The sequence below is a fragment of the Phascolarctos cinereus genome, unplaced genomic scaffold (assembly GCF_003287225.1).
Source record: "Phascolarctos cinereus isolate Bilbo 61053 unplaced genomic scaffold, phaCin_HiC Scaffold_2;HRSCAF=192, whole genome shotgun sequence".
Lineage (NCBI taxonomy): Eukaryota > Metazoa > Chordata > Mammalia > Diprotodontia > Phascolarctidae > Phascolarctos > Phascolarctos cinereus.
Window position 1 is genome coordinate 295,253,861 of NW_027555625.1, and position 18,174 is coordinate 295,272,034.

At 37.6% G+C, this 18,174-nt stretch overlaps 1 protein-coding gene across 2 annotated transcripts in view; it reads right to left on the minus strand.

Annotated features, from left to right (window-relative positions):
• Window positions 1-1,101: 1,101 nt before the first annotated feature.
• LOC144455915 (uncharacterized) overlaps window positions 1,102-18,174 on the minus strand; it is a 37,880-nt gene continuing 20,807 nt past the window's right edge. Inside the window, exons 3-6 of one of the 2 annotated variants that reach the window (XM_078150111.1) lie at window positions 17,929-18,017; window positions 5,719-5,845; window positions 5,339-5,434; window positions 1,102-3,149 (exon numbers count right to left, since the gene is read on the minus strand). In XM_078150111.1, coding sequence (XP_078006237.1) covers window positions 1,963-3,149; window positions 5,339-5,434; window positions 5,719-5,845; window positions 17,929-18,017 — 1,499 coding nt within the window. In that variant the 3' untranslated portion in view covers window positions 1,102-1,962. Of the gene's footprint in view, window positions 3,273-5,338; window positions 5,435-5,718; window positions 5,846-17,928; window positions 18,018-18,174 lie in introns of both variants that reach the window. The other variant, XM_078150110.1, reaches the window with a different exon arrangement.

Consider the following 18,174-nt stretch of genomic DNA (forward strand, 5'->3'; position numbering starts at 1 on the left):
AAACTTGATGTTTCGGTTAGTATTCCTGAAATGCTTTGTTTCCATTTGTCTTATTCTTTATGATTTTTTTTTTTAGGCTATTGGGGTTAAGTGACTTGCCCAGGGTCACACAGCTAGTATGTGTCAAATGTTTGGTCTGAGGCTGGATTTGAATTCAGGTACTCCTGACTTCAGGGCCGGTGCTCTATCCACTGCGCCACCTAGCTGCCCCTGTCTTATTCTTTATTATTAAAAAAAATGACCCAATTCGTGGGGGAGGGATTTGAAACTAAAAATATACAAACCAAATATATCAATAAAAGTATTTTTAAAGGGGGATTTGTTACTTTAAAAACAGAGAAGTAACATATAAAAGGCAGGGCCCAGGTAAAAAGAAGTAAAATTTTATATGTTACAAGCTGTGAATAGTTTAATTTTAAACTTATGCCTCAACCATGGGGTCTTCTTAGCTAGACTGCTTTCCTGCATACTTACTAATGGGTATTAGGCTGGTGATATCTCAGTTCTTGTTCTTTTGCAATGGATTTGGAGAAGTTGAGCTTTCCTGAATTTATTCACTTCAATCTTCTGTTACAGGAATGAAAAATTAGTGTCTGAGCTCAGTATTGCTCTTAAGAGAGTCTCCAATTTGGCCCTTCATAGAATATTTCACACTAGATTATGAACCTAGCAACATCTTGCTCTTCTGTTTACCAAGTAATGCTCTTCTCCTGTTTGTACCTCAGGCTATAGCATCTCATTAAATTTGGGGGCTTCTCCTTCCTCACTCTTTATCTAAAGATAAACACACTATTGACTTCATGAACATTCATTCTGTCTCTCAGTCTAATTCTACCCATTGGATTGGTTCCCACCAAACATTATGGGTCTGGGTTTTCATGTCCCTCATGGGATAGAGTTGGCTTCCAGACTTTACTACTTTTCCTGACCCTGCAGCCTTTTGTAGTTCAGTCTTAGCTTCACATTTCCTGGCAGAACTGAGCTGACAGAAACACATAGAATCAACTGGCATTGGAAACTCTGTCTTACAAAAAATAAATACATGAGTATTGCAACTGCATCAATATGTTATAAATTTTCACCTTTCCAGTAATCAGGCAAAACCAAAAACAATGTTTTATAATTCTTACAGACACAAATATAAATATAAATACAAATATGTAGGACATTCATCAAGTTTTTCAACATGTACTCTGCAAGTTCAGAATCAAACTCACAACTCTGGTCTGAGTTTGATCACCATTAAAGCCATATGAGGTTTTTCTGTCATATGAATCCACAACACAGTGATGGATCATAAAATGAACATTTCAGTGCCAGCAATAGTTTATGCATGCATTTTCAAGGTAAGTCTGCTCTGCAAAACATCAGGGTATGAGGTCAAACTGCTTAGATGACAGTTCAAAAAGAATAAAGACATTCTGTTATCAAACATAAGAAAAAATACTAACAAACTGATATCAATTCCTATGATTAATATTACAAGAAAATTTGTAATAAGACAAAAGCAGCAAAACATGAAAGGTAACAGGAAGCACTTTCTAATTTCATGATCATGACAAAGGTTTTCCTTTATTTTCTGATTTCCTATAGTACAAAATAAGATAATAATTATGAAGAAAAAATTAACGGAGGCTAAAAATATCCTTGTAAAATAGGTAATTTTTAAAGAATCAAAATTAAAATGCTTATTATTCCTAGAAAATTGGTATTAGGTGGATTAATGCTTAAACAAATTTATCATATGAGCTACTTCGGGATGAACTGATTTAACCTCACTTTGTGGATGATGCTAGCTTTTATTGGAGAAGAGAAACAGAGCAGAAGGGAAAAGAAACATATTTCTCAATTTAAATACCCCAAGTAAAATAATAACTGGTAACTTATGTGATATTGTGACTATAGAGTATTTGAATAAGGGATAAGTCTAAAAGTTTTACATTATTCACTAAATACTCAGGATTACTCTCCACTATGAAGTCTCTGATGTCTGACTAGGGCTGAACTATGCCTAAAGGCATTCCCACATTGATTACATTTATAGGGTTTCTCTCCAGTATGGATTCTCTGATGTCGAGTAAGGTGCACATGCAGGCTGAAGGCTTTCCCACATGCATTACATTCATAGGGTTTCTCTCCAGTATGAGTTCTATGATGTTGAATAAGGTCTGAACTTCTAATAAAGGCTTTCCCACATTCAGTACATTCATAGGGTTTCTCTCCAGTATGAATTCTTTGATGCTTAGTAAAGGATGACCTATCACAAAATGCTTTTCCACATTCACTACATTCATAAGGTTTTTCTCCAGTATGAATTCTCTGATGTTGAGTTAAGTGTGTACTCTGAATGAAGGTTTTTCCACATTCGATACATTTATAGGGTTTTTCTCCAGTATGAATTCTCTCATGTTGAGTACGGTCTGTACTCTGACTGAAGGTTTTCCCACATTCATTACATTTATATGGTTTCTCTCCAGTATGAATTCTCTGGTGCTGAGTAAGGTGTCCACGCAATCTAAAAGTTTTTCCACATTCATTACACTCATAGGGTTTCTCTCCAGTGTGAATTCTCTTGTGGCGAGTAAGACATATGCTCTGACTAAATGCTTTCCCACATTCATTACACATATAGGGTTTTTCTCCAGTATGGACTCTCTGATGTTGCATAAGGAGTGCAGCCTTACTGAAAGCTTTTTCACAGTCATTACATTTATAGGGTTTCTCTCCAGTATGGACTCTCTGATGTTGAATAAGGAGTGCACCCTTACTGAAAGCTTTCTCACATTCATTACATTTATAAGGTTTCTCTCCAGTATGTACTACTTGATGTTGCCGAAGGAGCGCACTTTTACTGAAAGATTTACCACATTCATTACACTCAAAGGGTTTCTTTACTGCACAGATTTTCTGATGTCTAATTAAATATGAATTACATATGAAAGTTTTTTCATATATGTCACATTCAGGATATCTCTCTTTTCTAGGAACATCCTCTTTTGTAACAAGGATAGAACTCAGACTACACAGATTGTACTCAGGGTCCCTCTTCACAGGCAGCATTTTCTTCTGGGGAACTGTCACTTGTCTCAGATGTCTCTCCTGGATTCTTTGCTGTCTCCTATATTGGGCATAAGATTCCCAGGCTTGTCCTAGATTAGAGTAACAGAAAAAATCCCTTGTGAATCTCTCCATTGTCACCTCCTGGGATGATTGCTTTTCAGAAATAGCTTGCTTTAGAGTTGATGTATTGATTTCAGGCACTGACTCCCAGTCTGAAAGAATGAAAATAAACGTAATTGTGCCTGTGCCTATAGAAATGTGTGCTACAAGAATGGAAACTACAAAGTAAGAATAGGAGAGTAAAAATGATGAGTGCATAGGTGGTTTTTTGACAATTTCAAATATGCAAATGTGGTCTTGTACTCTAGAGAGTGGAAGGGGAGGCAAGGCACAGAGAACAGAGGACACATGTGGTTGGAAAGGGCTGATTCAGTGTGAACAGTGAGTACAGAAATGGACACAAACCCACCAAGGAAGATTAAGAGGTAAGAAAAACTAGAATAGGCTAAATAGGAGGTATTTGTGTAGGGTCAAATATCAGTAGTAGGAGAGGCAGTCCAGGCTATTGTAATGGAGTCCTAACTGATTTCTTAGGTCCCCTTGTATTATCTCTCCCAGCTTATACCATTGGTCCTAAAACAATCATTCATAAACAACAATGCCATTGTCTATAAATAAGGACTTCTCTATATTCCCAGCTTCCCTTCAATCTCCCTAACCATAATTAAAGCCCATCTTTAGCCACAGTGATCTAGTTTCCAAATCATTACAATTATTTCCTACACAGACCCAGAGGGGTTTAAGGATTGCCTATAATCATTAGGACCTAATAAAGGGGTCTGAAGCCAAACGGCTAGTGCCCCACTAACTCCTTAATCTACATTCTCTATCTGCTGGTTCCTTCCCTACCATCTACACATAATACCCAAGTCTCTACCAACTCTAACAGCTATCATCCTATGACTATCTTATTCCCTTCTTAGCCAAACTCCTAGAACATGCTACGTTCAGTGCCTCCATTTTTTCCCTTACTCTCTTCTGCAGTCTGGCTTACACTTCATCCAACCATAACTGCTTTTTAAAAAGTTATCAATGACTTTCTGATTGCCAAGTCTAACTTTCCTTTCTCAGATAACAACCTTTTAGATTTCTCTGCAGCATCTGACACTTTACTATTTTTTTCCTCCTGGACATTCTCTCCTCTTCTGGTTCTTATGACACTGTTCTCTCTTGATTTTCTTCCTTACCTGTGTGACTACTCCTTCTTAGTCTCCTTTGCTGGTTCTCTGTCCATGTCACACTCACTAACTGTTAGTGTTACTCTGATTCTGTCTTGGACCTTCTCTATTCTATCTACGTTTTCTCACTTGATGACCTCAAGAGTTTCCATGGGTTCAATTAAGATATCCATGCAAGTGCTTCCCAAATCTATCTATCTACCCACAGTTTCTCTCCTTAGCTCTAGTCTATTATAACCAACTACCTGCTCAACATTTCAAATTGGATGTTCTACAGGTATCTCAAATTCAACATGTCCAAAACAGAACTCAATATCTTCTCTCCAACCCCTAACTCACTCTTCTCCCAAATTTTCCTATAATAAATGAAGGTGCCACCATTCTTTCTAGTTACTTGGGTTTAACTCTGGTGTCTTCCTCACCTTCTCACTTTCACTCACCTCACATATCCATCCAGTTCCCAAACCCATTTATATCTCTACAATATCTCTTGAATCCATTCCCTTCTCTGCACACACAGCCACCACTATATTCTAGGCCCTAATCAACTCCTGCCTCGACTATTTGCAATAGTCTACTATTCAGTCTCCCTGCCTCAAGTTTCTTCCCAATTCCTATCTATTTTTAACACAGCTGTTAAAGTGATTTTAATAAAGCATAGGTCTGACTGTGTCATTCCCTACTCAATAAACCCCAGTTCCCTACTGCCTCTGAAACAAATAGAAATTCCTCTGTCTTGGCATTTAAAGCTCTTCACAATATTCACAACCACTTACTATGTTTCCAGAATTCTTACATAATACTTCCTGGCATAGCAAGAACTTAACAAAGGTCTGTTGATTCACTGGCTGACTGATAAGTTTGAAATATTCATATATAATATGTTCAAATATTTGAGGGAACTTATGCCAAGTGGTCTTAGTCTTCTCCATAGGACTGGAGAACTTTAAGGAGAATTATGAAATCAATACTCCAAGATAACAAACTTTCATAACTTTGTTACAATCACTCTGTTCTGTGCCTGGCTCTCTTTCACTTACCTGGGAAGGTATCTATTGGAATTTTTCTCTTTACCAGCCAAGGCTCTTCTCCTTGCTCCAACTGGGAGATCACATCAGGTTTGGAAATTTGATGTCCTGCTCACATAGAAAAACAAAAGATTTAGGTATTTATGCTCGGAAAAAAGAACTATCCCAGAAAAACTCCTTCCTTCTTCAGGACCTCTGAAGGATAAAAATAGTTGTAGCATAAAAGACAGCACAAAGAAAACATCTATTTCATTGTCTACAAAGTATGACCTTTTGACCAAAAGGCGAGGGATCTCTAATCACTGAGCCACAAGACCCTATCCACAAAAATACACCAGAGCCTCCACTCTCATCTTTTAATAACCTGATTCACACACAAAAAGTACACTTACCCAATGAGACCAGGTTCCTGTAGTTCTCCAGCATTACATCCCTGTACAAGTATCTCTGACTAGGATCCAGTTGCCCCCACTCCTCCTGAGTAAAGTCCACAGCTACATCCTTGAATGTTAATGATTCCTGAAAAGCCCCAAAAAAGGCTGGCTTAAGTTAGGATCACTTGATCTCCCTTGGGCCTTGACACAGAAGCTGCAACATCAGAAGGAGCATACAAGAGAATATGTTCTGATAAGGATCAGGAAATCTGATTGTTCCAACTTAAATGATGTAATTTACTCTGTACCACATAGGTAACCTGTTTCTTTCTATAAAAAAGGACATGTAAAAACAGTATGAGACAGTCAGTATCCTTGAAGAGTATATAGTTTTGACTGGGAGAAAAACATACACATAACCCAGCTGGAGCACAATGGTAAAGAGCTTCTAGTAAAGTGCTAAGCTGTGTGGTACTGATAATAAGCAATTCAGAAAAAAAAAATAAATACTCTTGGATTCTGGTAGCGAGGGAAGAGTTTAGAGAAAAATTACAGAACCTTAAGGTTGGAGGAGATCTTGTTGGTCATCTAGTAGAATCAGGTTGTATAGGTGACATAGTGGATGAATACTCTATTCATCCTTCTCCAGTTGACCGTATTTAGTCATCCAATCTTTCCTTTAATTCTAGAGAAGACACTCTCTCATAAGGAAGCTCAATCCACTTTTTTTGCCTCTCTAAAGATTAGAAAGTTTTTCTTTCTATTGAACTGCAACCTGCCTCCTGAGCAATCAACAAGTATTCATTCATTAAGCCTATGTACCAGGTATATTGCTAGGCACTGGAACTACAAATACAATGAGTGAAATAATCCTTACTCAAAAAGCAGTTAGGGGGCGCTGTGGATTCTGGAGCACTGGACCAGCCTCAGAAATTTCTGTGTCACCCTGAGCAAGTCACTTAATTTCTGCCTCAGTTTCCTCAACTGTAAAGTAGGGTAATAACACCACCTACTTCCCAGGAATATTGTGAGGATAAAATGAGATGTATTTGTAAAACACTTTGCAAACTTTTAAGCATTCATAAGTGGTATTATTATTATTAATATTATATGAGGAGACTAGTATGTATGTGTTTATATAAATATAGAACATAAATATAAAGAGAATACAAAGTAGTTAAATAAAGAATGTTTAAGAAGATGAGTTTGGTTTGTTTGTTTTTCCCCTAGGTCTTTCTCTCTGAAACAATAGTCTATCAATATATACCTATTAAGTACCTACTACATGCCAAGCACTGTGCTAAGGGCTGGGGATATACAGAGGCAAAAGACAGTCCCTGCCTTCAAGGACTTCACAGTTTAATGGGGAAGAAGACAAGCAAACAAATATGTACAAACAATCTACACACAGGATAAACAGGAAATAACCGAGAGGCAAGACAGGAGATTTAAGAGAGGTTGGGAAAGGCTTCCTGTAGAAGAATCATTGGATTCTCTAAATGTCATGACCGAAAAAGGAGCCTTACATCTTATTTCAAGAAATCTTAAAAGAAAGTTTCCCAGCTCTCTTAAAACCAAATGGCAAAGTAGAAATACAAAGAATCCACCAAACAACTCCTGAAAGAAATACCAAAATGAAAATTCCCAAGATTGTCATAGCCAATATTGTGCATAAATATATGATGGGATTCTATTGTGCTGAATCTTGTAACATAATGATTAACCACAATTCCAAAAGAATTTCTCCACCAATTTTTAAAATATCTTCTTTTGTATTTATTTTATTTGTTAATTTGATAATTCTCTAGTTTTTAAAATTGCATTCTCAATCTTCTCATTTTCTATTTTATAATGTGTCCTCTTTCAGAAATACAATCTTTTCTCAGAGCCCTGCTGTAGCTGCATCCCTTAAATTTTGGATTTCTAAAAAATTATTTTATTTTACATAGTTTATTATTTGTATGATTTGTTATTTGATCTGCTTAATTGTTTCATCCCCTCCCAGAGAGCCATCCAGTATAACAAATAGTATTTCTAAGGTCAATAAATAAATAAAAGGAAAAAATCAGCACAGCTGCTGAATACAATGAAAAAAATCTAAAAACATGTACAATACTTGTAGACTTCTCACCTCCAGGAATGGATGGGCTGGGAGCATCCTCTCATATTTCTTCTCTGGAGTGATGGTTGGTCTTTAGAATTTTGCTACATTCACTTTCGGGGGTGTGTGTGTGTGTGTGTGTGTGTGTGTGTGTGTGTGTTTTCCATTTACACTGTGACAGTCATGGTGAATATTGTTTTCACAATTAATAGTTTGCAATTCTTTCAAGAATTGTTTGGTCATATTCTTTGACTATTTATCTGCTGCAGAAAACCAGTGGTCTTTTTATTGCTAAATCCAATGGCCTTCTCATAGCTATCATTCTTCTTGATGTCTCCATAGAATGACACTGCTGACCACCCCCTAGTTCGAAGCCTCTCTTCTGTCTCTATTTTTTGTTACATTGTTCTCTCCTAGTTCTGCCATCAATTCATTCATTTATATTGAGAAATAGAACTGCCAAATAAACTGAATATTTGTGCCAGCCATCTGTGTTTTATCCTCTTGGTTGATAAAATGACTTGAAAACTGAAAGTTGGAATACAGCTTAGTAAACAAGCAATCAGAACAAAAGGAACTGAAAAGATTAATGAGACATTTTCATTGTATGCTTGTAGATACTTAATTAGAAAAAAACCCTTCATTAGCTAATCACTGGGTTTACAAAAATACTTTGATCACTTTGAAATGAAGAAATCTGTTGTGCTGCATCCCAACTTATGTTCACTGACAAGAGAGAAGTCACTTCTTATTCCATTATCTAAATCATAGGTTTTAGTCCTATAAAACTTGCTTAAGTCAGATGTTCACAAGGAATCTAAGATACTTGGGGATGGCATTTGTCTCTCAGATATATACAAAACATCCATGTAGCAATGGAGAATAACTAGTTTGCAATAAGATAAACCCTCTCAAGATGAAAGTATTCTTTCTTAAATGTTTCTAGATCACTTTGTATAAATCTCTCCTTTGTTTCCATCATTCCCTTTTATTGTACTTTTATTTATATGTCTTTTCTTATTCCCCACTCCCATAGAATGCAAGCTCCTTGAGAGCAGGGACTTTGTATTCCAAACATCCAGCCCTTCAGTAAAAGGCAATTTTTAATAGTTGAATGGAATTAAATAGGGGGGTGAAACATGTATATGAAAAACTATAATAAAATTAAGAAAACAAGTAAGTGCAGAGGAAATGTCAAAGACGAAAGTCTCAGAGAATCAGCAGGAAAGGAATCAGAGGAAGAATGATAGAGAAAGCAGCACACGAATTGAACCTAGAAGGAGAAACAGATTAATGGATGGGGATGAGAAAAGCCTGTAAACAACAGCTATGGGCAGTCCTTAAGGAGGGCACTTGAATCAATTCTTATAGGGAGCAGATAAATCAAGCAGAAGCAGAAAGCCTCAGCTGGTGTATACAGGTTAGCCCATCGTACTATTGTTGCAGAACTGTGTAAGAAATAAAAGCTATTTAGCTGGGTGAGACCTCTTCATGGAAAAGCAATGTAGCTCTAAGTGTTTTTTCTTGAATATCTTTGTTCATGTGTCTGTGGTTCCCCTGTTCTGTGTTTATACTTGAAGAAGTCTGAAGGATCAAGTAGTGGGACCATAAAGTATAAACAGCTTAGTAGTGAAAAGGACAGAGAGAATCCAATAGCTTTAAGGATATAACAAAGTCAAAGGAAAATTTTTTAGAATGAAAGACCTGAGACTGTTTGCAGGCAGATCAAAGGTAGGGGTAGATCAATGAAGATAAAAGGGGACAGACTCAAGGGCACAAATAGAAAGGCTAGGTTTAACAAGGTCAAAGGCCTCCTCATCTCCAGAGGTTAGATGGAGAGATGGGAATGGCCCCAGGGAGGATGTAAACTGTGTAGGAAAGGAAATAGGGGAACTCAGGTTGGATAACTCCATTCTCAGTAAAGCAGCAGTTGACATTACCTCTTGTAAAAGAATGAGCTTAAGGTAGAGTGAGGGGCTTGCAGAGAAATGAGGTTTTGAATGTCTACTATGGGGAACATAATAGGTAATCAACACTGCTGGGGCACACTAAAGGCCCATTTGAAATTAGATAGATAGGGGGGGGGTGTGCGCGAGCGCGCAGTCTTCTTTCAGCAGCACTACAATGCTTGGAAGTTGGAACACGGCACGCAGTACAGGAGAATATCAGTGCAGGAACAGTGGAAGGTCAAGTAGTTAGAGATGAAAGGGGATAGGGAAACATATTATTGAGATGACTGACCACACAGCTAAAACTGTAACAAATAGGAATGGAAGCCACAATAAAGTGAAGACCTAGAAGAACAAGAGGGATCAGGGAACAGAAATCACAGTGATGACCAATAGGAGGTTCAAGAATAAGGATGTAGGAAAGGTAGAAGGGCGGGATACTGGTCAAAGAAAAAACTTTCAGAGTTCAAGATCTTAGCTACTGCATAGTTTCAAAGGTATTTGAGGTCTAAGATGTGACCACTCAGGAGAATGGCAGGAATAGGGTGGAGATGGTGGTAATAAGAGTTGAGGAGGTTTAGAAACTGAAAGGACTGATTATTAGAAATGGGCTAAGTACGAAAATACTGAAGTCATCAAGAATTGTGGCAGCAGACCATGAGGCAACTAAGTCAAGTTTTGAGGCCCTTGAGGAAGGTCTTAAGTGCTCTGGAGGCTGCCAGATTATGGCAAAAAGCATAAGGAAAGGATGGTAAAATCACATGGTACAAATGTCAAAGGCAGAAAGGCTATTAAGTGACAGCAGTAAAGCCAGGGTCTGAAGGTGGCAGCAGGAAACAAAGAGAATGACAACAAACCTTCCTGGCTCTCTAGGTCAGGAAAAGGGGAAGAAGTCAGTCAATTAACATTTATCAGGCGGCTACTCTGTGCCAACACTAAAACAGGGGGTTAAGGAATGTAGCTTCCTCAGGAGAAAGCTAGGATTTAGTGAGTGTGAGGATATAGAATGACTGTATGAGGAAAGGATGGAGGATAAAGGGAAGTTTGTTGACAATGAGGGGAGGGACAGCATGAGGAAAAGAATGGAACTCTGGAGGTCAAAGTGAAAATGTCAAAGGACAGGGAAGGCAAAGCTGAGATGTATCAGGATGAGAATATAGCAAGGGATAACAGAGGAGCAATTATGATTTTGGATTATATGTGATAATCATTTAAGATCAATTGAGCCCCAATGAGGGCCAAAAACCTGAATTAATCTTTTCTGTCTGCGTGAACTAAAAATACCCTCTCCTATGTCAGCAACTACAGGACCAGATGGAACTGACCTGTTTGTAATCACTAAGGACAGGATACCTGGGACCAGACACTCTCTTGAATAGTGGGACTTTTCTTATCTTTGTATTCTATGGACATATATTACGTAGGGGAAACACAGATATCCTGGATCTATAATTTTGATTAATACTTTGATGTTCTTCTATTGTATTTACAATCTATGCAATTAAGAAACTTCCTTTTTTATGCTATATGTTAAAAAACATATGGAGGCTGTATTTTTTTTAGTAACACAGTCATCCTGAGTCAGGGTTCAAATGTCCTCCTAAAATTGCTTGAGTCAATCAGAGTTAAAGCTCTGATTCTATGTACATGTGTGCTAACTTAAGGGAATAAGGAATAAAACAATATGAATTTACTTATCACCTAGCTTGTTGTCTCTTTAACCAACTTTCAGGTCGACAGTAATGGTGCCACGACTCGGATTGGAACTGAAGAAATGCGAGAAAACTCCAGCCCACCCCGCCAACGCTTTAGTAGCTCAGGTGCCTCAGGATCTGTTTTTTCCTGGAGTCCTAACCTTGACAGGGTCAGGTAAATTTCTCCTATTCTCAGCTTCCATGGACCTCCCACTGGGTTTGGTTGAAGTCTGAAAGAAAACTCCCTTTAAGTTAGCTCTAGACTTGGGGATCAAGTTGAGGTTCAGAAACTCCAGCTACTGTGTCAGGTCCCCTCTGCTAAGGATCAATCTGGAGAAATTGGCCATGGGTCAGTCAGAAACTAAAACTAGAAATCTGGCTAACAAGACCGCCGCCTCTTACATATCAAGCCATTGCCAATCTGGTGATCACAACTACTGCTAGCACTGATGTCAGTTAACTAAAGATAACCCCAAATTATGTTGGCCACCATATGGGGTTCTTTTGACTGGTCAAAGTTACTTTATCTTAAAACCAAATTAAGTTTAAAGGCCAACAAAACATCTAGCCAGGAGTGGGTTGCTGAGATGGCTGAGGGAGAACGAAAGGCAGAAGCCTCTTCCCTTAAGGCTCACAAAGCCACTTCAGCACTCTTTCCCAGGCTCTGAATAATCCCCTTTCCCTTCCCCTTTTCCCTTAAAGGCTATGGTCCTGACAGGGACTCAGATCCCCAAACTTAACTTTATTGGGACTTGCCCCTTTAAATCTGCAACCCTCAGGGGCACTTTGAGGAAGGCTAGCAAGATCCAGTTACACTATCAGGTCTTGGATCCTTGCAAATTCCCCAACCCCCCTTTCTCAGAATAATAATAATAACTAATTCATGTTGGGGGGTTTTCTAACAAGACTCTAATTCCCTCTCTCTGTGTCGTTAAGTGCACACTATGTCACTAGGTTTGTATTGTATTTGTCCTGTCAATTTGTCTGTTGGTGTGTGTCTCTGTATCTGTACCTTGTAAGATTTAAAGTGCAGGCAGCCAGAGACTTCTAAAGGCTGCAGCTAGGGAAACAACAAACTGTAAAACTCCTTTTCTTGTGGGTCCAGGCCTGGCCAGCCTAGACCTACAGTGAAAAGTTAGATACAGCTAAAGACATCTTAGCAAATTCTGAAGATTTTGAGATTAATCATTAAAAAAATTGGGAATTTGTTCATTTTGGGACTGTTGGAGAAAACTTCTGAGACTGAGGGTAATTCCAGGAGCTCACCCTCTGCTAAAACACCTCCTTCCAATCCTGATTCCTCGGCATTCCCCACTCCTTCAGAGATAAGCATCTCAATAAGGGGACTGTAAAAGAGAAGAGAATGCCGGAGAATTATAGGGAAAACTTAAATCAGCCTTCCCCATCTGGCAAAAGGAGCAGCTAACACAGACTAGCAGATGCTGCTATCAGCCCTATGCCCCTGGGCATCTTGCAGCCCACCCCTAGGCAAGACCTGGGACTAACATCCAGGTTCAACATTCTGCCCACCTGCCCCAGCATGCAAAGGCACCAGCCTCAGTAAATTATGCAGCTGTGGGGAGGAGAGAAGTGGACAGGTCAGAACTATGATAGATTCCCTATGCCCTGCCACCAAGAATTATCACCACTGGCAAGCCCTGTATCAGCCACCCAAACCCCTGGAAGGCCTGGCAATAGCATTATGAGGTGAGAAGCCAACTTCTACTCTTGGTAAGCCCCATACTTCTCTGTTCCAGTTCTGGAATTTATGGCAAGTTATTTTATCTCTGTTTGCACTGATTCTTGATTTGTAAAGGAAATAATAATAATGGTTGTTGTTATGGGATCAAAACGATATAATGATTGCAAAGTGCTTAACACAATGGCATATGTTAGACAACATTATTATTATCTCTCTAATTTAATGTAATTGTTCCATACCTGATAACTTTGAAGTGGTTTTTAAATACCAGGAGTAATAAGATCAATAATTTCTATATGTGATAATCTGGAAATGCAACTGATGTCATCTGAAGTTTGTTGTTTGTGTTATTAGCATGTTTCTAAATGGTATTGTATTTCTAAAACTCTCTTAGATTGTAAAATTTGAGAGATCATTGTGAGGTAGAAATGGTGCATACGGATTGTTGTTTTTAAAGGATGTGATAAAACTGGATAATTTTAAAACTGTTAACATTTAATGAGGTATATTTGGTTATAAGCAGGTAATTAATTGGTTCTGTTTCAAGTTTTAAATACCTGATAATTGTTTATGGTATGGTTATATTTCTGAGATTTTTTATATGGTGTAATCTGGTAAACAAATTGTATCAGCTATGTTGTTGAAAAAGCAATTTCTCTTATAATCTAGAGATGTTAGATCAAGAATTTTTGCCCCTCCAAAAAAAAAATAGGGGAGAATGAATGAGTTAGAATAAACTTCCAAGTTTTATTTGCTTTTAAGAGGAAGTTTCACCTAAAATTCTTATCAAATCTGTGTAAAAGTTTCCTGTGTTGTGGAATCCTTGAGATACATTAATTTGGAGATTTATGGACTACCACATTCACTATCTATGTGAGATTCTAGAATGTAATAGTTTTTCCTAGTTTCTAGTGATATATTAAAAGACAAAGGAAAGAAAAATACTGAGTAAATTTTTAAAGGCTTGATAATATTTGTTATTGTGATAAGGCTAATTTAATTGGGTATGTTCTTCATGCATTATAAAAACTGAATTTTTTTCTCCATTACAAACACCTTTTTGACTAAGGAACTTTGTGATATCTAGGAATTCTGTAACAACTAGGAATTTAGTTTGTTATATCACTTTGGGAATTTATGTTACTTAAGGACATTTTACATCAACTTAGTTTTAATGAATTCCAATTTTAAAGGTTTATTTTTACTTTAAGGTGGAAAGAAAGATATCTATCACTTTAAAAATTTCTAACAAATTTCTTCATAAAAGTTTAGTGATTATTCTTCTTAACATCAGGACAAAATTTTAAACTTTTTAAAGAAGGGAAATACTTTTAGAAGAAATGTCTTGTTTGATTTTTTTTGAGGCCTACAAATTTTCATTTGCAAGATAACTTATTGCTAAATTATTGTAATGAGCTGTAAAGCAGAAGAGATCTTGCTGTTTTGATCTGAATCTGTAGTCATTCCATGGCCTAAGCAAGAGTTAAATTAGTGTTAGAACTTATATGTATAAGATTCAAATCCTGAAGTATCTCATTCTTTCAGAGTGAGTATAATTAGAGAAGAATAAACAAGCTTGTGAACAAGGACATAAATCCATCAACTTGTGAGGTTAAAGTTAGGAACCTCTTTGTTTTGTTTAAGGAATAGGATTCCAGTCAGTTATGTTAGTGAAGAGTAGTAATTTTGAGCTCTTTTGTGTTAACTTAATGGGAAATCTAATATTATTATCAATCTGGAATTAGAACATGTGCAGAAATTTATACAAACTTCTGAAGACTCACCTAAAGATGTTCCCATTGTTTAAAGGAATTATGAGATCAGTAGGATTTTTCTGCGATCAGTCTCTCACTGTTACCAATGTGAGATCAAATTATTATCTAGAATATGTGATTTTATGGGACACCAATTTACTATGTTTTGAGCTTTGATTACAGGGATAATTGTCTGAGTTGTCATGAAGCCAATAGTAGGATGGCATGTGCTGCAGGCTGAGAACTGATAAAGGTGGATGTCTGTGCTTGGAAGAGTTTTGAGGACGACCTTGGACACAGCCTAGGTATGATCTTCCTGACTCTATTTCCCAATTGTGCTATTTCCTTTCTGAAAAGGAAAATTCCCCACCTGATTAATCCTAAGTGCTGCTGCTTTTAACATCCAGTGACTACGTGACTGGCTATCAGATATGACTCATGCCTGGAATCAAATAGAGCTAAGGAAGTTCTTTCCTTCTGATATGATATATGACCTTGTCCCTCTGGAACATCTCTGAGTTACCATAATAGGATGCAAGTATGAATAGCTTACAATTTTAACTTACATTCATGGCCAAATAATAATAATATAGGGATAACATCCTCCTAAGGAGGAACTGTTTAGACAAAGTAATAAGACAAAGATGTAATGTGATAGATGTCTAATTAAACAGGATAGCAAATTTTGAGAAAAGCAACAGGATTAGACTGATTCCTCTAAGAATTATATACAGATGTATATGATTGGCTTCCAAAATTCTATCATGGAAATCCAAGCTTTAAGCATGTTTAGGTAATAAGATCTCAAATTTAGATTTTTTACACCAAAAATTGTATAGGATAGTGGTAAAAGTAAGTGAAACTATTTCTCTTTTATTGAAGTGTCTGATAATTTTAAAAGGCAGGAGAGCTCATTTTATGGTTGGATCTTCACATTTTAAATGATTCTTATACCAGGTACAAGATGTAGGTAAGAATAGAAGCAGCAGATAAAATCAAAAATGGAGAACCAAATTTTAGTGATTGTACTAATTAATACTAAGTCAGAATTATCTGGGAACTTCTAGATCTAAACTGGAGAAACAGAACTCCCTTTCTGAACTGCCTAAGAATAAAACCTATTGTACATAAGCAAGGAACTTAATGTTAGTTAACATTGGTAATGATGATTGTATTGATTTGTATGGTTCATGTTTAAGGTTTTCTTGGTTATCTTGGTGACATGTTAATCTCCCTTCTCAACACTAGTCTATTGTGAACCCTCCAAGTAATTTAATCTGTACCTGATTTGATATAATCATGCAATTTTGTGAACTGTGAGAAAACTCTGTTGTATTGTTTGAACCTAGCCCTGCGTGCTGGGAAAAACTGAACCATCTCTATGTGCCTTTAACTACGGACTTATGTTATGCTATTTTCTCTTAATTATCAACTCATACATCTTCTAAAAGCCCCTCTCAGGTCTATATGATTACTCCTATAGCTGCCAACTTCCCAATGTGGACTCTGGAATTATCTGAAGATGCCTGCTCCAAGTGGACATCTCTTTCCATCCCCTAAGGAAGAGGAAGGTTTTTTCCTACACCCTTCTTGGTCTACAGGTGGAGCCTTCGGCTTACCTTTGAACAAGAGGAGGAAATGATAATCATTTAAGATCAATTGAGCCCCAATGAGGGCCAAAAACCTGAATTAATCTTTTCTGTCTGCGTGAACTAAAAATACCCCTTCTTATGTCAGCAACTACGGGACCAGATGGAGCTGACCAATATTCTTCCTGTTTGTGATCACTAAGGACAGGATACCTGGGACCAGACACTCTCTTGAATAGTGGGACTTCTCTTATCTTTGTATCCTATGGACATATGTTATGTAGGGGAAACACAGATATCCTGGATCTATAATTTTGATTAATACTTTGACGTTCTTCTATTATATTTACAATCTATGCAATTAAGAAACTTCCTTTTTTATGCTATATGTTAAAAAACATATGGAGGCTGGTGTTTTTTTTTTTAGTAACACAGTCATCCTGAGTCAGGGTTCAAATGTCCTCCTAAAATTGCTTGAGTCAATCAGAGTTAAAGCTCTGATTCTATGTACATGTGTGCTAACTTAAGGGAATAAGGAATAAAACAATATGAATTTACTTATTACCTAGCTTGTTGTCTCTTTAAACAACTTTCAGGTCGACATATGTATAGTTACGAAAACAAGATAAGGAAGTGATAAAGGCTGGAGATGGGCCTGAGCTGGTTCCAGGTGTTTTTATGGAGTACCCCTGTGATAATTTTAGTGCTGTGACTATAGCTAGGGACAGATCAGAGACTTGCCTGGGCATAAATCTGGACATGTCCTCTGCTCAAATTCATCAGTGGTTCCCTATTGCTTACCTAGTAAATTTCAAACTCTTTAGTCTAATACTTAAGGCCCTAAATAATCTAGCATGATCCCACATATACAGTGTAGCAGATAAAGCGCTAAACTTGGAGTAAAGAGGATATGACTTAAAATTCTGCTCCGAAATTTACCAGCTATATGACTACGGACAAGTCATTTACAACTTCTCTCTACCTCAGTTTCTTCATATACAAACTAAGGATAATAATTCCCATAGAACCTAACTTACAGAGTTGACATGAACCTCAAGTGAGGAATATATATAAGGGCAAGGGGTCATCCTAGACAATTACCCCAGCCCACTTAAAGTGGTAGAGGAGCTATAGTAGACAGACAAACTAACTAAGACAATTTTGAGCTTACAGTGCTGTGTCTGTGTAAGCTTCTGTGTGAAGCACCTCCCAAGATGTCTGTGTGTTTGTACGTTTACATGGTGGAAGAATCTGAAGTGTAAACCTGTGTGGGAAGAGGCCTCTATAGAAGGTTACCAGATGAAAGGCGAAATATTCCCAGTCTCCTAGTCTGGAACAGTCAGGGATCAGGTTACTTAATGAAACTTTGTTAGGGAGAGAAGCTCCAGGATAGGACGACATGTTTTCACTCTCTTACTAGAAAAGAAACCCCAACTCACCTGAGGTCTGGCTGTCAGAAGCCCAGAAGTCATTTCTAGCTCATCAATGCTCACCAGCTGGGCAACAGCAGATTCTTGAGAAGGAAGAGCTGTGGAAGAGAAAGGAGCTTCCTGAGGGTGAGATGCTTGCTTTGTGGTTCCCAGACTCACCACTCCACAAATGCTCACAGGGCAAGCAGGTGTTAACACCTCTACCCCTCCAGGGCCTTACAGAAAAAAGAGTAAAGTCAGAGGGAGCCCATAAAA